Genomic DNA, 26,370 nt, shown 5'->3' with positions numbered 1-26,370 from the left:
CTTTCTTGCCTGAGAGTACTTATTTTGCTAGAGAGAGTACTTGTATATACTTCATATATGAATGAAAAAGGGCTATTAGGATTATGTAATAGTATATCTTATGTTTCTTTGTTGAGTAAAAATGTCTTCTGTTTGAGATTAGTGATTGTGTTTGTAAACTCGTGTATTGCAAGCCAAGAATTTTAGATACTTAGCTCAGGTTTAACCTAGTTGAGCTCATAGGCTCTTAGCTCACTTAAATACATAGTTGTAATTTACAAGTGACATTGTTTGAGTTCAATATTGGGATATCCAAACGACAACTTTGTCTATAGGTGCCAACTGCACAAAGAGGAGCATTAGAACAAATTTTATAGTCTTTTTAGTCAGCAAGTTCAGTGTCAAAAAATCGCGATGGGGTAAATAAAAATACATGATTAGTGTTAGAGTTACATGTAGTTTAAAAAATATTAGTATGTAAAATTAAATATCCAAAGTTAATACGTGGAGACAATTCAATAATATGGGTGATCATAAGTCATTTGCGGATGAATTATAGAGACCAGAGGTCGAACCAATCAGGGCTCCGGTGAATTAAGGTTAGTCTAATTTGATTGGATTCGTACAGACTTAAAATAATGCTATTATTTTCTTAAGACTTATAAATTTAGCTTTTACCAAATTGTACTTTTTCAAAAGCTCAGTATATATTATGGTCACAAACATAATATAATCGTAAAAATATACTATATTATTCACTTTGCGGTGAAAGAAAGGAAAATTACGTAAAAGTACAATAAATGAGTTAAAGTATCATTGTATAGAAGTTTATGACATAGAATTGTTGGGGTTGGTTCGAAGAACTAAACTTATGAATTTTTTTTTTGAATTGTTCAGCGTGTGCCTCGAACTCTTGACCTCTAGGTGGAAGATTATACCTCTTACCACTCAAACCAAGGGTTATTGGCAGAAAAACTTTCTGGAGTTTATATCAACACTTTGGAACCACTTGGACTACCAACTATTGGCTACTAAACTTATGAAGTTCAATATGGCTAAGAGGAAAAAAGATTGTGTTTTGATTGGTTCAACTTGATTCAATTGATTGGGCCCATATTTGCTTACCCCTCTTTCAACAAATAAAATGAAAAAAAAAAAAGACTAATATTTGCTCTCCGAACTTAGTTAGCAAGTTCAGTGTCACCCCTGACAGAAAATAACATAATATCAAAAAATACATAGGTCATTAGTAAAAATCAAAAAATACATAGGTCATTAGTAAAAAGAAGTGCTAGAATGACAAAATTTTTTGACAAAAGAAGTTATGCCAGTTGATGTGACGGTTGTGATATCCATCTTTCAACGGTCCAGATTTAGTCAAACTTTCAAATCACTACTGCCACATCAGCTGGGTAACTTCTTTTGTCAAAATCTTTTGTGATTTTAGTTCCCTTAGTAAAATAGAAGACCACTAAAACCTAGTCGGTTTCTAGGCCTAATCAGTGACTTGACTTAAACTTCAAATTGTTAATAAAAAATAATACGAATGTATATGTTTAGATGAACAACGTGTCTAGAATTTGTCTGAAGTATGACGCGGAGGACCGCTCGGTTTCGCTCCATTCTTCTCTTTGTGGATGGATGGGACGACGGAACCGGACCGCTCCCACGCTACTCTTATTAATTTCAGCGGGTTTCTTTAGGCAGAACCGCAGAATACCACAATTGGGCATAAATTTGTGTCCAATCTGACCCCGCCATAAAACGATAAAATGGCCTGCTGATTCGTATGGGACTCATTCCTTGGGGTTATCTTATAGTGCCAGGATGCCAGCAATATATCTAGAAATTTAATTATCATGCGGTACTCTTCAACAAAAAAAAAAAAAAAAAATTATCATGCGGTACCAACTTGGTCGATCATTCTCGACCCTCCGATCATCCTCTATAACCTTCACCATAATTGGATTTCAAAATGGCATTATTGTAATTTAAACACTAAAGCAGTGGTATTTACCTTAAACTATCAAAAATATCTGCCGAACCGAAATTTCTCGAACATTTTATTGTCGGTCTTTTCATATCAGAAGTTAACTAGAGTATAATAAATTGAAGAAACCCAAACGATAGAAGAAACCCGAAGATATTTTATCTTGCTACACAGAACAACAGAAGAACTTCATATTCATAATCAATCACAATAACTCTTTAAAAGAGAATTCTTTCCCTACCCACACAACCTTCACAATCTCTCTCTCTCTCTCTCTCTCTATCTAGAATCGTGAAGATGGAAGAAGCGTATTGTTATTACTCAATCCTTGGGATACCTAGAGATGCATCAGTTTCTCAAATTCGTACCGCTTATCGGAAGTTAGCTATGGTTCGTAACTTCCTACCGTTTTTCTCACCGGAAATTGATTATTAATTTTTTTTTTCTCTGTTGCCTTTTATTAATGTTACAAGTTTAATTACTTGCAGAAATGGCACCCAGATAAATGGACCAGAAATCATCCATCTCTAGTAGCAGAAGCGAAAAAACGGTTTCAGCAACTTCAAGAGGCTTATTCCGGTAGGTTAAGTTTGTTTTAACGGTGATTTTATTAGTAATTGGTTTGGTGATGTAACGGTCGTTATGAGTGTTTATAACGTAGTAATAATTTTTGTACGTTTTGCAGTTCTTTCGGATGAAGTTAAAAGGGCAATGTATGATGCTGGATTGTATGATCCATACGAAGAAGAAGACGAGGTTTGTTACTTTCATCATTTGACTCAGAATTCATACCAGACTTGGAAAAAATATTAAGAGCTTTTGTTGATTTATTTATTAATTGGTACAGGGGTTTTCTGAATTTATGCAAGAGATGCTAGGGATGATGAATAATGTGAAATCACAGGTAACATTTTATTGGGGGTAATTAACTTTTAGTTACATTTTATTTGGGTTATTTAAGGTTAATTAATCATATTAACGATGACCGATGTGTGCTTTTCTATTGGTCAGCATCAAGAGGGGTATAGTTTTGAGGAACTTCAGAAGATGTTTACTGAGATTACAGGGTGGGATAATAACAATATTAACAACCATAACTTTCAGTTTCGCAATGATTATGAAGATGACAATGATCTGACGGCTACGAAGAGGAGGAGGCATGATGCCGCATACCAAGAAAACACGTCCGGCACGAGGACTTGCTCACCCATTAGCATGCCATTTTTTGTGTCAGGATCAAGAGTTTCATGACTTCTTCGTGAACTAGGATGGGTCGTTCTTTAGTTTTTTTTTTTCTTTCCCTCTCCCTGAATGAGGTGAATGCTCCGACATTTTGGGATTAAAACGCGAAATTTGATTTTGTTTATAGTGGTTTAGCTATGTCGATGGCATATGAGCGAATTTGTTATGTGGGAAACGATTGACATAACTCATGTAAACGTTGTTCTATACAGTTGAATAAAATGATGTTGAATAATTGGGTGCATAAGGAGGCTATTATCATTGCCCTTCAACAAAAAAAAATGATGCTAAAGTTGATCGTGATTCGTGTTATGTTTATAGTGTAGAATGATTAACTATATGTTGCGAACATATAGATTTTTTGTGAAATTGCAGAGATTTCAAGACAGAAGTCCAAAATGACAATGTGGAGTGAAATGTTAGCATATATACCGTGTAGAGATAATAAACTCCACCTCTCACTTTTTTACTACATGCATTAGTAAAATTCTGTTGTCGACAATCTTTTCTATAAATTCATCACGTATAAACAGGTCAAAGACTGTTGACAATAAGAGTTTATTGTGTCGATAACAAAAAAACAAAATAAAATAACAGAAAACAAGATGTCTGAAAGCGGGGGGAGAGGATGTGAAGGAGATACTGGGGGTAGTCTTCAAATTGTGGTGGCATAGTGGTCGTCTAGTCGTAGTAGCAAAGTGGAAGAAGAAGAACAAGATAAGGCCTTCTCGAGAATATAATAAAAGTGAAGGAGTGTTGGCAATTTTTATTGAAATATCTCACTCAAAAAACTAAAAATTGTGTGAGTATCTATATAGCCAAATTAGTTGTCGCTTGAACGACATGTCTTAAAAGTTTTTTTTTTTTTTTTGAGAAATCGACTACGATCTACGTTAGTCGATACAAGACATTGATACATCAGAATGATGTGATAAACACGATAACTGTGTAATTTCAACATTCATGAAAGAGGCCTAAAGCCCGACAACATGAAAGAGGCCGACAAATCATTACACTATTTACACCTTTAGTAACACAAGTTCAATAAACCATTGATTCCACCCTCAGTTGGCATCGAACCTGGGACTTCCAAGATTAAATTGCGGGAATTAGAGTGCGAGCCACGAAGGACCAATTGGTTAAACCGCGGGAAGACTCAGAAAGCGGACCACGAGTGCTCCATCCGTCTTTCCCTCCACAAGCGAACGTATCTAGACTAAAGTGGAGGGAAAGGAAAATGGCCGCTAGCACCCCAAGCGCAAATTAGCAAATCCGGAAGTTGTAGAGTGAGAGAGAGAGAGAGAGAGAGACCGAGAAAAATCCAAACGAGATAGGGATGGAGAGAGAGAGAGAGACAAATGCGCCGATGAATCAGTCCTTTTCCATTTATAGAAAGATCCAATCGTCCTAGTTAGGGTTTTTCGCATCTTCTCCGTCTTCCTCTTTTCTTACATCAAAATCACATATACTCGTTAATCTTTTCATGCAAAAGAACTCAAAATCAAACAAAAAAGAATCAAAATATCACTTCATCTAAGTCAAGGTAAAATCTATATCTTCAATCGTCAGTTCTAATTAGTATTTTCAATGTTTCTCTGATTTGTTAGTGTTTGAAATGTTTTGTTTGTAGTGTTTTTTGTATACTGAATGTTGTTAAAATGAATTTGATGTTAATTTTAGATGTTTTATCTTGTGATTAGTTTCAATTTATCCCCAATTTTTTGCAATATTAGTCGAAGAGTGCACAAAAATCAGTTAAAGCAGTTAAAAAACAGTGTTTGAATAGTTCTGATTCTTGTTTATCTAAAATGGCAGAATTTTTTATGGATTACTTGCTAACTTTAAATTATACGAGGGTATAACCCGTGCCCGGTGGACTGAACTGTATGAGTTTTTCTTTTAGGTGGTTAGGGAAACCCTAAATTGACTGGTGTCTTCGCCACTTTTAGAAATAATTTGTTACAGGGTCCTGTACACAGAGTCTCATTGATTTTGTAGTTCACTTGATTTCTTGTGTAATGACACTCTTCATTGTTTCGTATCGATGTCATTATATTATAATACAAAAAGAACGATTGGAAATGAAACATTAAAATTTGGGGGGTAATTTCTCCTCCTTATGACTGTAAATATGTATGAGAAACTGGAATTGACGCATTATCTCGAAAGTATGAGAAACTTTGTACTTCCTTTCATTGATGCTGCTAAGATGAATGCTATCTATGATATGATTTTGTAGTATCATTTTACATCGTGTTGACGTTCGTTTGTGGTTCACACTAGAAAGTACTTTGAAAGGTCTCAAGCTCTCAGCAGGTTCGCAGAGCCGGAGCCCGACATGTTCGCCTGTTGGGCCGAGTGTTCACCTCCTTACGAATCTTTGCTTTTAGATAACAAAATGTGTCTGCCCCTTAGGTTGCCAAGCTGCGACGAGAGATTTCGCCTTTTGAAGCGTCAGTATCGTGGGGTGACTGGGCAGACCGAGTCGGAAAGGCTTCTGGCTTTGATGACTCAAGCCTTAAGGTTCATCTTTTGTTGACAACTGATTTTCTGTTCTGTTATACAGGCTTCTTTTTGCTCTGTTACAAACATGGGATTAGATGAAAGAACTGAGGAAGTTCAAAATGATGGTGATGAAATTCATCATACTCAGGACATTTGTTTGCACGCATTTGCTGACCTGTCAAGAGTATTACCTCCAATGTTTGTATCTCTTTTGAGGGCATGTTATATTCGTGGTAATGTTTTTCGCTTCCATGCGTCTTACTCTATTGAAATTTCCTCAGGTTTCCTTTTACTAATTGTATATCGCTTTTGAAGGCACTGAAAAGGCAACTAAGAAGTTCCGGGTTCTGCAGCAACAAATTGTGCTAGTACTGCAAAATTCTCCTCAGCCTGGACCTGCTACATATGTTGTTCACTGCCTCCTTGTATTTCCTATCCTTGGACCTCTATACACAGAAGGCTTCAGTCACTTACTCACATCTTCTCTTTGTCGTTTGCAATCAATACAACCTATTCCAGCAGAGCCTGAAGCAAAAAGACTAGCTGCACAATTATTTGTTGATGCTATCGGGGGCTGTACCACCCATGAAGCGAGGGTCCTCTTGAAATTGCTCGAAGTTGTCGATGTAAGAATAGAAAACATCGAAGAAATCATGTGTGGTCCGGGAGTGAATGACGATACTTTCAGTAGAGCAAAGGCTTATATTGAACCATATATTTATGGATTGGTCGAATGTCAGTCATATATGATGGCTGTCACTCTTATGGAACGATTTTCCATCCGTCAGTCTGGCCAGGAATTCTTACTGAAGATGATCCAAGAAAAGCAATTCCAAGCAGCAGAAAAATGGGCAGCATTTATGGGGAAGCAAATGTTATGTGTACTGATAAAAAAATACATAGACATGAAGTTACCGAAATATGCTTATGATAGTATAAGGAAGAACAACCTCCAGGAGGAGTTCCCTGATGTGTATTACATGTACAAAGAAAGGTATCTCTAACTGCTACACACTGCTAAAATTGTCTAGGTCTAGGAGCCTCTTGTCTTAGATTCTTGATGCCCACATGTTATTCAGCTCCTCCACAACTAATATAAATATCCAATCAATTTTCAGTTCATTAAAGAAATTAGCTGAAAAGGGATGCTGGAATGTTGCTGAGGCAAGAACTAACGGCAATAAACAACTGATCGAATACCTGGTAAGAGTTCGCCTTTGAAGAAGTACATTTGCTTTGGTTCTGGCATATCATATCTCATGGTTAAGCGTATGAAAAGTTTGTTCTCATGGAACATTGCTCCTTATCGTAGTATGACATCTTACCATCGAATTCAACCACTTTAGCGTTTCTGCATCCTCAAAATGTAATTCATAGGTATAGGTTTAAAGCCTACTGAAGTAATGGAAAGACAGGGTCACTAACTAAGGAACCTTCAATGATGCTAACCCTTCCTCCAACCAACAGCAATTAGCAACAACAGTTATACATGATCCTGATTACCAGATTTTATTATTACTTAAGTAGTTACTGTAACTAATTCACAAGGCTTCACAAGATTCGAGTTCACTTACTTTACATGTCTTTTGAGAGCAACACATGTGGAGATGGAAAAAGGATTCTAATATATTACATAATGAAAAAGGTGTATTTAGCAATGGAAGCGGGCTACTCAGAGAAGGTCAATGAATTATGCGAGACGTATAGCCTTGACGGTTTTGCGAAAGCGCAAGGTACGTTAAGTGATTACGACCCTCTGTTTATATTTTATGTTGTTTGCTAAAGTTCAGGCATGTGAACATATTTCATTTTTCCAGCACTGGCATCTCAAAAGTGTTTTGCTATCGTTTTATTTGCGCCTGGCATGGTCCCAGGACGTAACCTTCTCATGGTGATGGTTATATTTCAGTACAAAATTTCAAGGCTGGGGGTTTTAGTATGAGTTCAGACGACTCAAGATTTTAACGAACTATAACTCAAAATAAATAGGGTTTCGATGAAACTTATATCATCTTCATCTGGATTTAAGTTAGTTGCCGTGATACAGAACCTCATTAATTTTTATGCTTGTGTTTTAGAGCTGACCTCTTCTTTTCCATTTGTTTATAAAACTGAAAAAAATAAACTTTAAGCAGTAGGCACCTTGAAGTGGCTTTTATTAAAATACCAGAGTATAACAGGTAGGGGATGCAATAAACAACAAATAAACTTTGCTAACAACCTACAACTTTATTGTGAATGAAGTTAACTGAAGTATATCTGTACGACTAATTTTTTTTTTCAATGTGTCCACTTTACTTGGTCAATTTTTTTTTTCTTTTTATTCGAAAAGTTCGTATTTTGTTTTTGGGAACTCCAAATAATCTTGACCTGATCGCTTGTTGAAGCGTTAGATTTTAAAGTTGAAGGATGACATTGGTTCTGCAAGAGTCACACCGAACCAAGGCCCATGTAGATACATTTAATAGTCCACCGTTTTATTAATATATTTTATCCTTCACCACTCTCTTTAGTTCTTTAGTGGCACCTTTGATACAATTGAATCCTATATGGCTATATCTTAAAAAGAAGAAACACTCGTCAACTATTTTTTCAAGTAATGTGAAACGAAAACGAGAAATATGGAGCAACAGTAAAAGTTTGTAGTAGGAGTTAATTTTTAACTTCATACTTCATAGCGAAATCCTCAAGGAACTTTCTAATTTAAGTTTACCAAACTTTCTTATTTGTTTCAGTTATGTACATTGTACATTGCTGAATGACTCGAATCATGGTCGAGCATCTCTTTTAAGTTTTAAGTCAATAGCGTTGCACAGTTTAAGACAATTATGAATATTCGTTGTTGATTGTGACTCCCGATTTATTACAGAACCTCGAACGAATCCTTCAAATACCCGTCATTTACAGCTAAATGAGTTAGTCTTAGAAGAGATTCAATGGGTTGATGAAGTTGATGGTCTCTGTCGTGCTATATCGTATCTTGAAGAATGTAAAGTTATAGGTGTAGATTGTGAATGGAAGCCTAACTACGTGAAAGGAAGCAAACCCAACAAGGTAATGTCTCTGTCGTGCTACATCTTATCTCTTATTTCCTTTTGAGCGAATAAAAAGTTATTTGACCACAAAATAGCGATCTTTCGCTGTTATATGTGTTGTGGGTAGTTCAAAACTAATGTGCCATAGGCTTATTACCATTTTTGGGGATGTTACATTTTCTCATGCCATAAAATACGTTTCTGGACCATTTTACCTGTCCTCTAAGTGGCAGATAATCAATATATATCTCCACAGGTTTCTATCATGCAGATCGCTTCTGAGAAAACAGTTTTCATCTTTGACTTGATAAAGTTATTCGAAGATGCACCTAATGTCTTGGACAGCTGCCTAAAACGGATTGTACATTCTCCTAGTGTTCTGAAGTTGGGTGAGAGTATATTCGAAACAACATTTGAATATTGTTTTCTCCCTTTCTTCCCTTCTTAATTATATTTGTTTATGTGTATTTTATGGGCATATTTAGATTTAACAGAAACCTTCATACTATGTGGAGATGGGAATTCCTGTCTTTCGTGGTCCTCTGCCTACAGGTGACACTTAAGGGGAAGTTGGTTTTGTCAATTGGATGCCAAATTAATATCTGAATATATTCAGCCTCTTCAGATAATTTATCACTGTAAGCATCTGCTACCAAGTCTGTCTATTAGCTATAGATGTTTGAAGTCATCTAGAGACTAAAAGGAAAGTACAGATGGTTTGAGCATCTTTTATTTGTTTCGCGTTGTGCACCTGAGATACATCCTGAAAATGGGATCTGTTGAATATGTCGATCTAGGCCCCTTGCATGTCAGCTGTTCATAAAAGGCTCTTTAAGGACTTGAAAGATAGGGATGACCAAATGTTCCATATTTTCGGGAATATGTGAGTTCTCGATCATCAGTGATAAGGTAAAAACTGACTGAATATTGGTTCATGTGCTGTCGAGTACATGTAGGCTACAATTTGCAATGTGATTTAAAGCAGCTTTCCCATTCTTATGGGGAGCTGGAGTGTTTCAAGCATTATGAGATGTTACTGGACATCCAAAATGTGTTCAAAGAACCAAGAGGCGGTCTCTCCGGCCTTGCCGAGGTAATCAAAGTGCTCCGACTCTCTTCAATTTTCTTTTGTTGTATCTGGTCATTTGTGGGCTACCATATTTGTGATATTCTTCAAGCAGAAAGTACTTGGAGCTAGTTTGAACAAAACAAGAAGGAATAGCGATTGGGAGCAACGGCCTTTGAGCCAATATCAAGTGTGTATCTATTTCCTTCTCTGTTGCCATCTTTTGAATTTATAGTTGAAGTTTGTGTTAAAATTATTCTCTTCAACGGTTGAAGTTCCATAGCCATGTCACTCAATGAATTAAGGTACCCTCAATAACGGAGGTTGTAATTAACCACAAGGAAACTAGATCTTTTACGCTTAACTATTAATCAAATTGCTATGAATGATACATAAACTGATATCGAGTTCTTTTTGCAGATGGAGTACGCAGCACTCGATGCAGCTGTACTCATTCACATATTCCGCCATGTCCGCAACCAACATAATGTCGCAGGTGTCAACAATGAACAACCCAAAATGGAATGGAGATCATATATCGTAAGTCAACATCAAAGAAATACTGATGTAGACATATTCTGAGTTCGATAATCGTGTTTTTTTTTCTCCGGATATAGCTTTATATATATACAAAGTATATTGAACATCCTTGTCAAGGGTTAGAAGTAGGTAACTGATAAAATCAGTTCACCACCACCAGTCCGCCACCACAATCCCCTCTGTTACCGTTACCATCATCACCACTACACATTATTATATCACTATAGCTGAGGTTTTTTTGTTGTTGTTGAAACTGATGTCGGATCTCATTTGATGCATCTGCTAATAATCCAGTTTTTCTCTGTGACACATCTACAGGTTTCCCACATGGATGAAACGAGAAAACACAAGACCAAGAAGACACCCAAAAAAAATAAGAAGGCAAGTCCAAGTGCTATCAACATGTCGTTCAACTAACGGCAGGTCCTAAGTTCTGTACATTCCACTGTAAAAGTGTTTCATTTTAGAGTTAGATAGATTGTCGAACCTCGTCCTTTATTTAAATAAACTTGGTTTATGTTCACTGACTAGATCAAACATGTACTATATGACAATCCGGGTCTCTCAAATAATGAACGATTCATCACTCTGAACTTATTTCCTTTCCACTTATGGATTTGTAACAGCTATACAGATTACAATCACTTGACATTACTTCGGTTTTGATTGTTCGAGTTTATTCTGGAAATTGTATTTTTGCTCATATCTATAACGAGGCGGGATGGATTTGTTTTAGCCATGAATGTCGTGATAAGTTCTCTCTCACTTCCCAAGGGAATTCTGAGAAGTAGGAATACTCCGAGTCTAGCTCTCGATGTGTGATGTGATAAATGTCAAAAGAGAGTCAACTTGAGGAGAAAAATGGGAAATGAACGAACGAAAAAACAAGTATTTTTATTTTTTCATGTTCTTAGAAATGTAAGAACCCAATGATTTCAAACTTATTGTATAGTGTGACTTTTGGTTGAATGCGCATAGTCGTATGACTTCGTAACACTTTTGAGACAATTTTTCCAACGCTTTTAAGGTATTTCTAGCAATTTTAGGCATTGTAGGGAAACTTTTGGCGACGGATTTCAGTGTCATTCTTTGAATATAAAGTTATTTTAGTTGGCGACGCTTTTAAGGGTATTCTTGGTGATGCTTTTGGCAGTATTTCCAATGTTATTTTTTGGGTCGCTTTCTGAATCATCTGTTTGCAATACTAAGCTTCAGAATGCTTTTGTTTTGCTTTTAAAAAGGCGTGTTTGGGCCAGTCACACAAAAACGAACAGTTGCATTAATTGTCGCGGATAAGAGGTATATTTTTTTTGTTGAAAGAGATAGGAGGTATAACTTGCTCTTCTTGCTATTAAGAATCCGTGTGTTGCTTCCCGCAAAAAAGCCACAATTTGTCGCTTCTACTTTTTTGCGGTAAGGCCCAATTACCGCTTTTAAAAAGCCTTAGTTCTTTTCCGCCAAATGTGTGTGTAAATCAAGAAGTACTTTATAATTAGTTAAAAGTTGATTTTTTATTGATTTTAAGGTAATCTAAACGCGATCTAAGATAGCTTCTCTTGCATACACTTACAATGATGCAGATAATCTTGAATGACGGTCCGGAATTTTCCGGTGGTTTCATTTTTGGCAACAGTTTGGGTCATTTTGAAATTACTGATGAACTTTTTGCGACGCTATGTGGGTTCATTTCCCATAGGGGGTATTTTAGTCAATTCGTGTTAAAATGATCCCCCTTATAAAAGGAACGAGTTTACCAGCAAAGTTCAGTTGGCGGGGGTTTTGTGAAATTGAGCGGGAAAATTAGCAAAGGAAATGGGAGGGCGAAATCTTGACGTAGAGAAAGCTCGGCTTCTGAGTTTAGCCCTAGATTTTGGTTTCGATGAAGATTCTTCCAAGAAATGCTTAGATCGTCTTGTTCTCCTTTACGGTAAAAACCCCTAACCCAATCCTTCCTTTCAAAATTCTTCCATTAAACCCTAAACCCAATCCTTTCAAGATCATTTCATTAAACCCTAACTAATCTTATTTGATTTGTTTTGTTTTGCAGGAGAAGATGGCGAAGATTTTATCAGTGTGGAGCATTGTGGTGATGATTATCTTGCATCACTTGCTGAATTTATGCAAGATAGTGAGGATTGGGATGATTTACAAGCCGTGGAATCAGAAGCTTGTGGTGCTTTAAGTGAAATTCTTGAAAAAGAAGTTCATAATGATTATAAAACTGAAAATGAAGATAAATTAACAGATTATATAAATGTTAGTGACTCACCCGAACCTTCAAACCTAGATCATTTGATGAAGGTGGATTCTTCTGATGACGAAGACTTGGACTTCACAATTACTAGCAACAAGGGTAGTGAGTCTACTCCACCTTTTCGTAAACCGACACGAAGCTCGTGCAATAAATCTTCAACATCCACTGTAAGTAGTTCTTTCCAATAGGTATTCTACTCTTTAAGTTGGTTATGGAGTTTGTGGTCATCCTATTTGAAACCAGTTGACAATGAGCGAACTGACTTAGATATTATGTTCTTGGACCTTGCTTACTATAGTATCCTTTTTGCCATGTGGGACTATTCTTACACGCTCCCTCGTGTGGGCGTTTTTTCAACCTAACACGTGTCTTTTTGTGGGATGTGGAGCATGTGTTATAGTTGGGCCTATCATGTGGGTCTAGTTCTGATACCATGTTAATCTTGTGGGCATTTAACTCAAAACCAATTGGCGATGAGTCACGATGGCCTAAATATTGTATTCTTGGTCGCTAGGTTACCCTTTTTTCATGTGAGACTATTCTCACGAAGTACACAATATCCATTTACCATATGGGTAAATGCTCATTGATTAGGATGGTTTTTGATGTATTTTGTGCATGGAGTGTTGTGGTTAGCTAATGAATGTAGCATTGGAGATATCCATGGCTGGTCTATTAGTAGTTCATATCGTTATAGGTACTCATAATCCTTGGCTTTTATACAGGGAGGTAAAAGCAGTGTTGTTCAAGCTTCAGGTTCTTCAATATCTAACTTGAAGAGTTGTCAAAGAACGTCAAAACATGAACACGACGATACTCTAGGATATGAAGATTTACAGGCTCTGGATGATATTGAATTAGCAAATGTAGTAATATTTGGTAATAAAACATTTCGTCCTATGCAGCATCAAGCTTGTAAAGCATCTATGGACAAAAGAGACTGCTTCGTTCTTATGCCCACAGGAGGTGGAAAAAGTCTATGTTACCAGGTTATCCTCGTTTTGCTGTATAGTACTGATTTTGCAGTACTGTTTTCAAATTCTGAGATATTTATGCGTGGCTATCGGTATATCATGCCAAGACGTCTATTTTCTATGTCTAATCTAACTTGTTAGAACTAGTGTCATCCTCTACATGACATTCTCTGTTTTTTGTTCCTTTTATATGGTTAAAACATGATCTAGTATATTGTGAGGATAATCCCACATATATGGCGTGTATTTGTCGAATGGGGGCACTGGAAAAATATAGTGGATATCTCCGTTTTTTTGAAGCTATTTTATTTAGGAAAGTTATCAAATTTGCCTTGAGGGGTTATCTAATTCTTAGAAACACGGATAAGCGCTTGGACCTTAGAATTTTGAAAAAGATCTATAGCATAAGTTACCAGTTGATTGCTATGTCGTTCTTAGTGCTAATGACTTATCATGTTCTATGTACAGCTCCCAGCAACTCTTAACCCAGGTGTTACAGTTGTGATATCCCCTCTGCTTTCCCTTATTCAAGATCAGATTGTTACGTTGAACCTCAAGTTTGGCATCCCGGCTACGTTCTTAAATTCTCAACAAACTACTTCCCAGGCAGCAGCAGTCCTCCAAGAGCTGAGGCACGGATTCTTATTTGAAAAGATTAGCTGATAATACATTATATCTTTGGTTTCTTTGTGATCTAGTAGTCATTGTGCTTTTCAATTACGTTTTTGTTGTTACATATTTCAGAAAAGATAAACCATCATGCAAGCTCCTGTATGTCACGCCCGAAAGGATTGCTGGGAACGTATCCTTTATTGATATTCTGAGATGCTTAGACCAGAAGGTCAGTCATTCTGCTTTCGAATCAAAACTAACAAGCTCGTCAAGTTTCACAGCTCTCCACTAATAGATGCCTAGTCTAACCTTTATACCATAACAGGGACAACTAGCAGGGTTTGTTGTCGACGAAGCACATTGTGTAAGGTGCATTTTCTTTTGCTATATGTCATAAATTTATCGTAGATTGTCTAATTACTAAACATACCGAAGTTAAAATACTGTTTTTCATTTCTGTCGTTCACCTCTACTTCATAATCAAACACATTATCATGTTGTTCTTCTCTCAGCCAATGGGGTCACGATTTTCGTCCAGACTACAGAGCATTAGGATGCCTTAAGCAGAAATTTCCACGCGTACCAGTGATGGCATTAACTGCCACTGCAACCCAATCAGTTCGTAAGGTGAATCTTCAAACTAGTTAGTCTCTGACTCCGTCGATTTTGCAGCAAATTATCCTTACTCCCATCTATAATATGCAGGATATTCTAAATGCTTTAAGGATTCCTTCTGCACTTGTTCTTGAAACAAGCTTTGACAGACCAAATCTGAAATATGAAGTGATTGGAAAAACTAAGGAACCATTGAAGCAAGTCGGTCAACTCTTAAAAAGCCAATTTCATAATAAATCTGGAATTATTTATTGTCTTTCGAAAAATGAATGTGAAGAAGTTTCCAGTTACTTGAATGATAAGTGTAAGATAAAGACAGTATACTATCATGCTGGTTTAGCTGCTGGTAAGAGAGTTGAAGTTCAGAAGAAATGGCACACAGGGGAGGTCCATGTTGTTTGTGCTACCATTGCATTTGGAATGGGAATCGACAAACCTGACGTCGTAAGTTCCAATTAAGTTACAGTTTTCATATTATGAATTCAATTTTACCCTTTTCTAATTATTTATAAATGCTTGAGCTGCCAACAACTGATAGCTCAGTTGGTAATGCATGTACTCCAAAACCCTGGAGGTCCTAGGTTTATTGAACTTGGGTTATTAAAAGGTATAAATGAAATTGTCAGATGAGCTCTAGGCTAGTAGTTTAGGTGGGCTTTAGGCCCGTTTCTATAAGGGTTTAAATTTGGCGGTTATCGTGCTTTTCACATCTTATTGATGTATCAATGCCATTGTAGTGACTGTCGTAGTCAATTTCCAAAAAAAGAACGCTTGAGCTTTTGGGTCTCCATTTCAGCGTGTGCCAAATTGGTAACTAGTGATATAATCTAATCTCTCGACGTCTATCTTTGCCAGCGTTTTGTCGTACATAACACCATGTCCAAATCAATTGAAAGCTACTATCAAGAATCAGGGAGGGCAGGAAGAGATGGTCATCCAGCAGTTTGTTTAGCTCTTTATCAGAAGAAAGATTTTAGCCGGGTTGTATGTATGTTGCGAAATGGGCATGGAACTAGATCTGAAAGCTTTAGGACGAGCATGAATCAAGCCCGGAAAATGCAATCTTATTGTGAACTCAAGGTATTATATTTCCATACAGATTTGTGTTAGTACACATTTTCTTGAGTCTCATTTACTTCATCTATTACGAGTTATATTGTCGCGACATCTTTGCATCTTTTTGGCATAACCTCATGTTAGTACTGCCTTTTCTTCTAATTCTCTCTTATTTTTCTTTTCAGACTGAATGCAGGAGGCAAACGCTTCTCGAACATTTTGATGAATCCTTCGACAGAAATGGTTGCCGAAATGGTCCAAATCCGTGTGATAACTGCCTCAAAACTCCCAGATGAGCATTCTTGTATTTGCAACTTTTAATATGAGATGTTAAATGTAAGTTTTCGGGCATAGCTGATAGAGTTCACGAAGCTGAATAAGTTCAATGTTTTTTTTTTCTCTCCCACTATCTACTCACGCTCCACACACATGAAAAAGAGCTGAGTGAGTTAGGTTCCACGAGAAACTAGAGACGAGTACGGCTCATCGCATGATTCAATCTTGTAATATTACTATTCAATCCTGAAATGTTAGTGTAAGGGGCATGCACATACCCTTTCTTGGTAGGCATGGTCTTGTATTAGCAAATTTTTTATTGCACGTAACTGTCGTTGTCGATGAACCTATCACCAAGAGAAAGTATCTCTCTTGAGGTGAAGTGTGTTTCAGCCATCTCCAACTCTCCCTGCAGGGAGGTGGCAGCGCAATATTTTTGAATTGCTTCTTCCCCCGCAACGGATGAAATCGTGACAAACTGAACGGACGGTTCAAATAGCGAATTATGTGACTCATTTATCACCGCTTCTACATCTATCCCCATGGAATTTTTTGGTATAATTCTAATTCGTAGGATTTAAGGACAAATTACATCAATTACAAAAGAACTACGGCAAATTACTCATTTTGCAACTACTGAAACACCTCCAAGGTTGAGTCGATTCTCCCTGGCCCTACAACGTAAATATATCGAGAAGGAAGAAAGTAACAACAACAAAGTCGTTGTAGTATAGTGGTAAGTATTCCCGCCTGTCACGCGGGTGACCCGGGTTCGATCCCCGGCAGCGGCGTTTTGTTTTTTTTTGTTGAACTTTTTTTTCACCCATCGACAGGAACTTTCTTTACATGTTTCCTATGCTTTCAAGGATCAAAGGAAATTTAACTCATTGTAGAATATTTCAAACCTAAAATATCACACAAAACTTTGTTTTCTACTACTATGGTGACTTGGAATCATGGGCCTAAGAATGATTTATATATGTAAAGTCGACGTTCCTTTTACGTTGTCTGACTTTATATTTTAATCCAATCATTTTCGATTTCAAATTCAAACTTGGTAATAACTTCAAAGAGAGAAAATAGAACTAGTTTGGTATACAACCAGAATAAGAAAATCACAAACCCATGACTACAAAATTGAGAGTATTAGTAATTAGTGTGAATTGTTAGTTGTCCTCATATTATATATATGCCCAGATTACATGTGCTAACTGAAGAAAATGTCAGTACTTGATGGCAGTAGGAATGTTCTAAATGAACAGTATAAAAGTATTTTCATGGAGTTTTCTGTGGTAACATAAAATAAATCGATACCAAGTATAAGTTCAATTACCAAACTGCCCCAAAAATCTTGGCTCTTGGATTTCGACCTATAGTTGGGACTTGTGAGGCTCCAAGTTTTAGCAGGCTTAATCATGGGTTTTGTTCTTGTCAATGGTTCCACATGCCCTCCCGAATGGCTTAGCTACTTGTTAAGTTTGAGCGTACACTATACCTAGACTCTGGACATTCTTGCGAGCGATGTGGGACTATCACGATCTCTCTACTCTTAGCAAAAAGCTTTGATACCATATTTAATGCCCCTAAGCCCCTAACTTAGTATTTAAAGATAATAATCTCCGTTCTTGGCGCCCTGACCCCTGCTCACAGGTACGAGATTTTTTATTTGGCGAAGACTCCACGAACCCTCTCGAAAGATCTTGCCATTTGCTAAACTTGAACATACACTTATGGTCCTGTTGAACATTGACGCGAGCAATATGAGACTATTACATTACCAAAAATCGATTTGGGGATGTTCTAAGTTTGAAGTAGATGTAGTATTGGTAGGGGAGACGGTTGGAATTTGAAACCTAATCCCTCTCTCTCTCTCTAATAAGAAAGAAAGACGTTATAAAAGACAAATCATCATATTATAATTTAATCCTGTTTTAAAAAGTATTAACTTTAAGGTTTTAATTTTCTCGATTGGTCCCTCATTTTGTCTTCATTTAGTGCTCAAACTGCACACTTTTCCTTCTTTTCCCTCCTTTCTTTACCTTTCACACTTCACTTTCTCCCTCTCTCTCTCTCTACATCTCTGTAAATTTGTTTCTCTCCCTTCCCCACTTTCCCTTTCTATCTCTCTTCAAAGGAAAATAGAACTAACCCTAACAAAACCTCACTTATTTCTTTTGAAAAATCCCATGTTTATAACTTATAAAGGGGGTTGGCCAAATAATGGGTTGGAATGATTTTGAATCTTTCTCACAGTTTGGGTAAGTTCTTCTTTAGATCTATTTTAAGTTTATGTTTGAAATTAGGGTTGTTGTTACTTTATAGTTCTTCATGAGTATATTTAAATGTTGTACATGTGTTTGACTTATAGATATGAGTTGTTGCTAGTTCATTTCTACTGGAGTAGTATTTTCTTAATTATTTGCATGTTTATACTTTAGATATGTAGTTTCTTATTATTTCTTTATGAGTTGTGATAGCTCTTTAGTTCAATTTGGTTGAATTTTTATAGTTTCAGTTTAGTCCCACATTTCAAAATTAGTATCTTTGATGAGTTCTTCTTAGGTGGAAATGAATGAAGTCTTAAGCTTTGCTTATCTAGGTTGATAATTTCATGGATTTTTGACATTTGAGATTTCCAATCTCTAAATCTATGTTTAGTTTAGGTAATTATTGAGGCAAAGGAATGAGTTTTTAGTTTTCGAACCGACAATATTGGGTGAGCTTGATTTCGTTTGGATAATGGGGATCGAGAGGCAAGGTTCAAAGAGTGGAGTTAGTGGGTTCTTTCAGTTGTTTGATTGGAATGGTAAGTCAAAGAAGAAACTACTTGCCCAATCTGATTTACAAGGTAATTCTCTTCCCATTTTCTTTGTCTGGTTATGATATTAATTTGCTTGGTTCGTGATGCCGAATTTCTCTACCTTGCCATTGTCACACAGAGGGATCGAAACAAGGAAAGAAGAATGTTTGCAATTTTCCAACAACTAGGATTTGTCTGGTAAGTGTTATTAGTTTAGCACTTGCACTTATACGTGAAACAAACTAAATCTTATGCCGGCATTTCAAACCAATAGCGATCATTTGAGATTGCTTGCATAAAAAATGAACGTCGAAGCATTACTCAGTTTTTTCCGTGTTTATATTATCTTTCTGTTTTGTATCACAGAGTGAAGAGGATGAAAATGGAGGATCAAGTATGAGAGGAAGCAGTGACTACAGTTGTGCTTCTTCAGTGACCGACGATGATGATGGATATGAGACGAAGGCTCCTGGGGTTGTTGCGAAGCTTATGGGATTGGATTCCTTGCCTACTACTTCCAGTTCCGTCGAGCCATATTCTACCCCATTTTTTGATACCAGGTCTCTACGAGATTCTCGTAGTTATTGGAGAAGTGAATTTCATAATGAATGCCAAATTGAGTATCCCGGAAAACAGTCTACAGTGTCGGAAGAGTTTTCTAGAAACTCTGTAGAATCAAGGTTTCATAAATTGAATAACAGATCGATAGAGAGGTTTCGGACTGAAATCTTACCATCGAAATTGGCTAAATCTGTTCCAATTACTCACCACAAGCTCTCATCTCCAATAAAAAATTGTGGGTTCATCTCTTCTAAGGATTCAGCTCACATAATGGAAGCAGCTGCCAAGATTATCGAGCCAGAACCTCAGTCAAGTACAAAGGGGAAAATGTCATCAGAGCGACATTCCACAGTGCCCTTGAGAGTTCGAGATTTTAAGGAGAAGTTGGAAGCAGCAGAGAGACCTTTTAGGTTGGATGGACAATCTCGTAGGCGAGTTGAGTCCAATGCCGCTAAGTATCTTAAAGGACAGTCTATGAGCAAGAGCTGGAATGGGTCAGAAGATCCACCAAGGTACAAAACTTCAAATTTAGAAGAAAGTAACTCGATTGGTTCGAGAAACAAGGGGAAATCTGTTTCGCCCGCAGTCCAGGCAAAAACCAATGGTCAGAGAAAAGAGAGCTCCAGCTATAGTGGTGGTAGCAAAAGTTTAACTAGCCATAAAGAGTACCAAGATATAAATTCGAACCAGATTCAGATGAGCCGTTCAAATACCCAAAGGAGTATGCAGAAGAAGTCATCGACACAAAATGCTTCTGGTGTGCTCAGGCAGAATAACCAGAAACAAAATTGTGTAAATAGTAGAGAAAAAACACTTTCCAAGCCTTCTTCGAACTTGCAAGGCAGAAAACCTACACTTGGAGATGCTTCGTTTGCTCGTAATAAGACATTAACAAAGGTGGCAGGTAAACCCAAAGCTGGTCCTAAGAAAATTGGCACAGAGATGGCAGAAACAAAAAAGGAAGTCCAATCTTTAGAAACGCGGAATGTTCTTCGAAAGAAACGATCTATTGAGGTGACACGACAGTATGCGAAAGGCGATCTAGGTGAGAACATTTCAGGTGTGAAATCCGATAGGTCTTTAAAAAACAATATGCCGGATACCAGAAAGAAAGGTATGGATGTTGTTTCCTTTACATTTACCTCCCCTATGGTAAAATCCAGACCTGGATCTCAGTCATCCAGCCCGGTAGTCGATAAAACAAAGTGCTATTCTGTAGATTGTCGTGAGGAAAAAAATATTGCTTGTACACCAAATACAAAACTATCCTCCCTGGGTTTGAATGTTATAAGAGGAGATAATTTGGGTGTTCTTTTAGAAAGGAAACTGAAGGAGTTAACATATGGAGTTGAGTCTACCGGCAACACTAAAATTTCTACTTCTGCATCTATTCTGCAAGATTTGGTATCTTCTCTTAATTCAGGCGGAATAACATCGTGGGAATGTAATAAGAGATCTCACCTTCGGACACACACATATAAATCTGGTAACCTAGATGGTTCTAATGGCTCTTCAACATACACGGGGGCGTTCGAAATGAACCATAAGTTGCAGGTATGCCTAATTAATCATTTGACAATGTGTTTTTTGCCTCCTTAATGCCCCGTTTTAGTACGAAGATTTGATTAGTTGATTTGATGACTATGTATGCAATCGCTCCATACTTGCAGTATTTCAACTTATTGTATGCAAATCTGTTACTTTTCAGGGAGTCGAAGAGATGCACTCAAATGACAGCAGCAATGGTGAAGCTAGAAAAGAAATTGAGTGTCAACATCTCAGTCCAATGTCGATTCTTGACCCGTCATTTTCTATTGATAGTTCTAATTCTTCAGATACTGGAGACATCAACAGTTCAATCGGTAAAAAAACATAAAACCCTACTCTTTTTCTTTCTGTTTTCGCATTCTCATGAAAACTAACTTCTAATACCTCTTTCCAGGCAGCAAGCAGAACCCATTTGTGCAAGTTGAACAAATACTAGCTTCAAGGATGTCAGTAACGGAAACTGAGACAGATTTATCTGATTCGGCTTCTTCCACCTTGGTCCTAACTTCCAGCGATAAACAAGTAACATCACTAACCATTCAAAAACCTTCAAGATCAAACCAGCAAGAAGAATTGGAATATGTAAGAGAGATTATATGCAATGCTGAGTTAGTCTTTAATGATTTCGCATTGGGTCGGACTCCTGAAATCATCGACCGAACTCTATTTGATCAGTTAGAAAATTCAGTAAGCTCTAAATATGTTGTAGAAGAGAATGGTTACTCTAGGCAAAGAAGGAAAATGTTGTTTGATTGTACAATAGAAAGGTTGGGTTTAAGATCAAAACGGTTGGTCGACGGGGGTTGCAGGAGATGGGCGAAAGGCGAGACAATGTTTATGAATAAAAGACGACTATCTGAAGACATTTATAAGGAGATAACAGAGTGGGGAAGAATGGGAGATTTTATAGTGGATGAACTTGTTGATAAAGATATGAGCACTCAACATGGGAAATGGGTTGATTTTGAAATTGAAGAATTTGAAGAGGGAGTTGAGATAGAGAAGTGGATACTGAATTCTTTGATTGATGAAGTTGTTTGCTTGTTGGGTTGATTTTGTTTTCATCCTAATTTATCTAATTGGGAGATTACCTTTTGTACTTGGATTCTTCTAAGATTGATTTTTTTGCATTTTGAGTCTTTATTTAGATTCATGAAGGCAATCAATGAAGACCCTTTCTAGGGTTTGGTTCCATATTTCCATGGATGTAAGCTGGATGACTAGTTGAAGCTGATTATGCTTTTGCCAGTTCCCCCCTACTCAATCAATTTGATTATGTCATTCTTAGTGGTGAGCAAACACAATGTTTGGTATTGTCTGAATCTGACTCGACTGAACCTGAATTGTCCGAATGGAGAAAAAATAGTTCAGATGAGATATCTAAAGGAATTGTACAAAAAGTAACACTCTAAAATCTGATTCGAGTCGATTAAAATCTCGATCGAACAAACATTTGTTAGACCAAGAACAATCAATATAGGGATCAGAATAATCTGAAGGGCAAAGGTAGTCTAAGTATAACACAACCACTAGCACTAGATACTTTGTATTGTTGCAATTTATTTAAGATCAACCTGATCATTGGATACCTCCATTGATGGAGGATAAAAAAGAATTAATAGTATAGCTGCAATTTATTGGTGTGCTTAGGATGGTGTGTCTTACTTAGATTGGACCACTCTATTATTATGATCTACTACTAGCCCAAGCAAGTAAGAATACTAGGCAAAAGATTGTGAGTTGACTTACTACAATTTGGTTAGAGGTGAGAATGAATGGGCCAAAGGGTTGAATTAAACTTGACTGAATAAGAAGACGAGGCAAAATCAGTTAATTTTCAGGTGGAATCAGACTAATAAATCAAACAGATTTAATTTGACTTTGAATTGAACATTTTGAAATAGTATAGCCAAATTATCACGTCTCAAGTCTTATGATATAATAGCGTACTGGAACTTACTGATTTACAAAAAAACTTCTACTACACCTTCGACTTGTGATTACATATTTCTAGTGTCGAACATCAATAGAGTTTCGAATGTCTGTCTTGGAAGGGCCAGCATGAACAAAATATTTTGGGGTTAATTGATCAATAGGTTGGTATAGTAGTACCAAGAGATGATGAAACTAGATATTTAACACTTACTTGGGATTCTTTCTTGGAAAATGAAAGAAAGGTATGTCTCTTCATTTCACAGTATAAATTTCACCTCACCTACTAACTCAATCTTTGATGATTATTATACTAATATAGTACTCCCTCAGTCCCAAAATGAATGACCTATTTTGAAAACTCAACTTGTTAAGGGAACATCATTAATTGTTGTTTGGCTTTCAAAAATAACATGGTTTTTCCAATTGTACCCTCATTAACTTTTTTATTTACAATGAAAAAGTTGAACTTACCTTTAGATAAAGTTGTCATTAAATTTATAATAATGGGTATTATTGGAAAGAGCGAAAAGTTCCTTTCTTTACTTTTAGAAATAGGACTCTAAAATGGGACAACCCAAAATAGAAATTAGGTCATTCATTTTGGGACGGAGTGAGTATGAGAAAGTAGACTAGACGTTCTCTTTAAATATTCTATCTTCTTTTTTGAGTCAGTTTTTATTCATAACCTCCTTGAGATGACCACTTCATTGAAGTAGTCTAAAATATGACTACTTTCAAAATCTATCATTTTTTGTTTTTGTTTTTACAGACACAATTTATAATTGATTTATTTTATTTTACACCCTTATTTCGTAAAAATTTTCTTCCCTATCTATTGTCTCTTTGTCCTCGACAAACGGTATCACAGACGACTGTTTTATCTGGAAAAAAATTGTTCTTCTTCCTTCTTCTTCATAATAGATAAAGATAAGAAAGAAAAGAAAAATAGAAAAACTCAAATGCTAAAGTTGACCTAACGGAATATTACTATAGAGAGCCATTAGAAGATGGGCATCTTTATGAGACTGTTTTGACGAATTAGTAATCCTTTAGGGGTCAAAATGCAAATAACCCATAAAATAATAACTTTTTTTTTATTGCATCGTTGGGCGTGTGAAAAAGTCAGCATTATATCAGCTGAGGACTGAGAAACTTGCAGTCTTAAAAAAAGAACCCCCAAAAAAGATAAAAAGGGCATCGGTACTCGAACTCGGCACGTGCTTCTACCCCTTCTCCCAAATTTTACTCCTAACAACCGCGTAAATTTTCACTAGCATACCCCTACTTTTATACTTTTTACCCTTCCCACTTGTTTTGCACTTTTTTTTGTGGGTGGCTACAGGCCCCCGAGTCCCCCCGACCAAAGTATTGTATGCTCCCAGGATACAAATGGGTGACAAAATACTCCGTATTCAAAGTTAGAGTCGCATGGCCGAAACGAGTTTTGATATTGGCTTAAAAAACAAAATGTTGGTTGAACGTGATTCATTTTCAGAATCAACACAACAAACAAATAAAACGAGAATAATGTAAATTGTGTAAGCAACATGGTGTAAAGCAAAATGATTTAAGCTAAATATCAGGTGGCTAATATCAAAATAGTGTCGTAAGGGAAGAATGAAATGGACCCCCACATGAAATGGATTCCCTTATGATGTAATGGTGCTTACGACACTACCTAGATCTACTATCCGAACGAGTAGTACCCATCTTTGAATTCGGGTTCGTTAGAGTCGGCTGAACACATAGTTTTCAGGTAAGTATTATTCTAGAATATCTCCACAAATGAGGGGGGTATACTAGTAAGTTGAGCTAACATTTGGGCACCAAAAGAAAATAAAGAAACAAACAAACCAAGAGTATTTTAACGTGACCCTCTGACTTCCCTCCACTATTTCTCAGAACAGAAACTGATCATCAGACATTACCAGCAGAGAAAGGGTTTTAGAGAGAGAGAAAGAAACAGTTCAATAATGGAGGTCCAAAACCCTAACAATGGCGAACTCCTTGAAGATTTTCATCGTCTCAATGAAGAAGAATTTGATAGTAATTGTTCAACTCCATACGTTAGTGCTCCTTCTAGTCCTAGCCGTACTACTGGTTATTCTTCTTCTTCTTCTAATAATAATGGCTATTTTTTCAGTTGTCCTGCTAGTCCTATGCATTTTATTCCTTCATCATCTAAATCTTCTTTCGTTTCTTCTTCTTCTTTCGATCTTTCATCATCGGTTTCTAGTTCGTTTGAGTTTGAATTCTCAGGAAGATTTTCAACGAATGATAGTTTAGTTGCTTCTGGATCTATGATTTCAGCTGATGAGTTGTTTTTAAACGGTCAGATTCGACCGATGAAACTTTCTTCTCATCTTCAAAGACCTCAGATCTTATCGCCATTACTAGATGTAGATGAAGAAGAAGAAGAACGAACTGGATCAAGAGATTCTTTGATTCGAGGAAGAGATCTGAGATTAAGAAACAGATCTTTACATAGACGAGCTAGATCTTTATCACCTCTGAGAAATTCTCCGTTTCAATGGCACAACGATAAAGAAGAAGAAGATCGTCATCAAAATCCTTGTACTGAAATTAACGAGAAAGATGATGATGATCAAAGCTCAAAACAGATTGAGAATCAATCGTCAACAGAAACAACACCTTCATCTTCAAGATCATCTTCATCTGGTAGAAGTTCAAAACGTTGGGAATTTCTCAAGGATTTTCTCAGAAGTAAAAGTGAAGGAAGAGGAAACGGAAAGGAGAAATTCTGGCTAGCTATGTCTTTTTCTCCTGCTAAAGAGAGAAAGAACAATGGAAATTCATCTTCATCGGTAGCTACCGAAGTTCAGAAACTGAAAAGAAATAAACAAAATCCGGCGAAAAAAACAGGTACCGGAAAACCGACAAACGGAATCGGAAAACGAAGAAATCCTCAACAATCACCGCATGAGATTCATTATACTAGGAAGAGAGCACAAGCTGAAGAAATGAAGAAGAAGACGTATTTGCCATACAGACAAGGACTATTAGGTTGTTTAGGGTTTAGTTCAAAGAGTTATGGCGCCATGAATGGATTCGCTAGAGCTTTGAATCCTGTTTCTTCTAGGTAAAAAAACCTAAACCCTAACCCTAATGAGATTTGTATAGTTTGTGTTTCTTCTTCAATTTAGGTTGAAAATGTTGTAATTCTCACATCTACTTGTATTATTATGATCATGGCCGTTAATTAAACTCAAATTAACGGCTGAAAATGGGTAGTTTGGGGGTTTTAAAGAGATGTTATTATTGTTAGGTGGAATAGGATTAATAGATACTTTCAACAAATAAAAAAGAAAGGATTAATAGATAATGATGGGTGTAATAAAGAGGAACGGGTACTAAATTTGGG

General features: G+C 36.7%; 5 protein-coding genes and 1 non-coding gene across 7 annotated transcripts; all 6 read left to right on the top strand.

Annotated features, from left to right (window-relative positions):
* Positions 1 to 2,071: 2,071 nt before the first annotated feature.
* Positions 2,072 to 3,446, top strand: LOC147554905 (uncharacterized). The gene is made up of 5 exons (XM_086663090.1): positions 2,072 to 2,359; positions 2,458 to 2,548; positions 2,655 to 2,725; positions 2,817 to 2,873; positions 2,981 to 3,446. Exons 1-5 carry the CDS (start codon positions 2,267 to 2,269, stop codon positions 3,218 to 3,220), a joined length of 552 nt encoding a protein of 183 aa, XP_086519216.1. The 5' UTR covers positions 2,072 to 2,266; the 3' UTR covers positions 3,221 to 3,446.
* A 788-nt stretch (positions 3,447 to 4,234) lies between these two features.
* LOC147554904 (uncharacterized) lies at positions 4,235 to 10,954 on the top strand. Its single transcript, XM_086659933.1, has 11 exons — positions 4,235 to 4,754; positions 5,778 to 5,949; positions 6,032 to 6,710; positions 6,835 to 6,919; positions 7,362 to 7,449; positions 8,586 to 8,770; positions 9,008 to 9,140; positions 9,708 to 9,844; positions 9,933 to 10,007; positions 10,238 to 10,357; positions 10,676 to 10,954. Exons 2-11 carry the CDS (start codon positions 5,802 to 5,804, stop codon positions 10,772 to 10,774), a joined length of 1,749 nt encoding a protein of 582 aa, XP_086516059.1. The 5' UTR covers positions 4,235 to 4,754; positions 5,778 to 5,801; the 3' UTR covers positions 10,775 to 10,954.
* Positions 10,955 to 11,937: 983 nt separating this feature from the next.
* On the top strand, positions 11,938 to 16,258 carry RECQI1 (RECQ helicase l1). The gene is made up of 10 exons (XM_086659932.1): positions 11,938 to 12,284; positions 12,405 to 12,778; positions 13,337 to 13,600; positions 14,054 to 14,217; positions 14,330 to 14,426; positions 14,523 to 14,566; positions 14,710 to 14,824; positions 14,903 to 15,256; positions 15,668 to 15,892; positions 16,054 to 16,258. The coding sequence occupies exons 1-10, from the start codon at positions 12,170 to 12,172 to the stop codon at positions 16,162 to 16,164; spliced, it is 1,863 nt and encodes a 620-aa protein (XP_086516058.1). The 5' UTR covers positions 11,938 to 12,169; the 3' UTR covers positions 16,165 to 16,258.
* Positions 16,259 to 16,863: 605 nt separating this feature from the next.
* Positions 16,864 to 16,935, top strand: TRNAD-GUC (transfer RNA aspartic acid (anticodon GUC)). Its single transcript has one exon. It is a non-coding gene; the product is annotated as a tRNA-Asp (tRNA).
* Positions 16,936 to 17,788: 853 nt separating this feature from the next.
* LOC147554901 (uncharacterized) lies at positions 17,789 to 22,247 on the top strand. 2 transcript variants are annotated; one of them, XM_086659955.1, is made up of 6 exons: positions 17,789 to 18,402; positions 18,803 to 18,992; positions 19,084 to 19,142; positions 19,311 to 21,059; positions 21,214 to 21,367; positions 21,448 to 22,247. In XM_086659955.1, the coding sequence occupies exons 2-6, from the start codon at positions 18,884 to 18,886 to the stop codon at positions 22,104 to 22,106; spliced, it is 2,730 nt and encodes a 909-aa protein (XP_086516081.1). In that variant the 5' UTR covers positions 17,789 to 18,402; positions 18,803 to 18,883; the 3' UTR covers positions 22,107 to 22,247. The 2 variants fall into 2 exon arrangements, with proteins under 2 accessions (XP_086516081.1, XP_086516082.1); XM_086659956.1 differs by having other exon boundaries at positions 17,934 to 18,402; positions 18,808 to 18,992.
* Positions 22,248 to 24,743: 2,496 nt separating this feature from the next.
* Positions 24,744 to 26,219, top strand: LOC147554900 (uncharacterized). The gene has a single exon (XM_086664175.1). It carries the CDS (start codon positions 24,962 to 24,964, stop codon positions 26,090 to 26,092), a length of 1,131 nt encoding a protein of 376 aa, XP_086520301.1. The 5' UTR covers positions 24,744 to 24,961; the 3' UTR covers positions 26,093 to 26,219.
* The last annotated feature ends 151 nt before the right edge of the window (positions 26,220 to 26,370 follow it).

The sequence above is a fragment of the Eschscholzia californica genome, unplaced genomic scaffold (genome assembly GCF_041429995.1).
Source record: "Eschscholzia californica isolate CP2 unplaced genomic scaffold, dmEscCali1.0.p SCAF_2, whole genome shotgun sequence".
NCBI classification, from domain to species: Eukaryota; Viridiplantae; Streptophyta; class Magnoliopsida; order Ranunculales; family Papaveraceae; genus Eschscholzia; species Eschscholzia californica.
Note: the sequence above shows the minus strand (reverse complement) of the source record. Positions and strands in the feature narration are given on the sequence as shown.

What these genes read in the sequence shown, in the direction of transcription:
- LOC147554901 (XM_086659955.1), top strand. Translation starts at nt 18,884, where the DNA reads ATGGGGATCGAGAGGCAAGGTTCAAAGAGTGGAGTTAGTGGGTTCTTT. An exon ending in AAATGAACCATAAGTTGCAG is followed by an intron (nt 21,060 to 21,213) that starts GTATGCCTAATT and finishes GTTACTTTTCAG; the next exon opens with GGAGTCGAAGAGATGCACTC. An exon ending in AGACATCAACAGTTCAATCG is followed by an intron (nt 21,368 to 21,447) that starts GTAAAAAAACAT and finishes ACCTCTTTCCAG; the next exon opens with GCAGCAAGCAGAACCCATTT.
- LOC147554900 (XM_086664175.1), top strand. Translation starts at nt 24,962, where the DNA reads ATGGAGGTCCAAAACCCTAACAATGGCGAACTCCTTGAAGATTTTCAT.
- LOC147554904 (XM_086659933.1), top strand. Translation starts at nt 5,802, where the DNA reads ATGGGATTAGATGAAAGAACTGAGGAAGTTCAAAATGATGGTGATGAA. An exon ending in CGGTTTTGCGAAAGCGCAAG is followed by an intron (nt 7,450 to 8,585) that starts GTACGTTAAGTG and finishes GATTTATTACAG; the next exon opens with AACCTCGAACGAATCCTTCA. An exon ending in TGGAATGGAGATCATATATC is followed by an intron (nt 10,358 to 10,675) that starts GTAAGTCAACAT and finishes ACACATCTACAG; the next exon opens with GTTTCCCACATGGATGAAAC.
- RECQI1 (XM_086659932.1), top strand. Translation starts at nt 12,170, where the DNA reads ATGGGAGGGCGAAATCTTGACGTAGAGAAAGCTCGGCTTCTGAGTTTA. An exon ending in ATAAATCTTCAACATCCACT is followed by an intron (nt 12,779 to 13,336) that starts GTAAGTAGTTCT and finishes GCTTTTATACAG; the next exon opens with GGAGGTAAAAGCAGTGTTGT. An exon ending in GAATCGACAAACCTGACGTC is followed by an intron (nt 15,257 to 15,667) that starts GTAAGTTCCAAT and finishes TATCTTTGCCAG; the next exon opens with CGTTTTGTCGTACATAACAC.
- LOC147554905 (XM_086663090.1), top strand. Translation starts at nt 2,267, where the DNA reads ATGGAAGAAGCGTATTGTTATTACTCAATCCTTGGGATACCTAGAGAT. An exon ending in CATACGAAGAAGAAGACGAG is followed by an intron (nt 2,726 to 2,816) that starts GTTTGTTACTTT and finishes TAATTGGTACAG; the next exon opens with GGGTTTTCTGAATTTATGCA. An exon ending in TGAATAATGTGAAATCACAG is followed by an intron (nt 2,874 to 2,980) that starts GTAACATTTTAT and finishes TCTATTGGTCAG; the next exon opens with CATCAAGAGGGGTATAGTTT.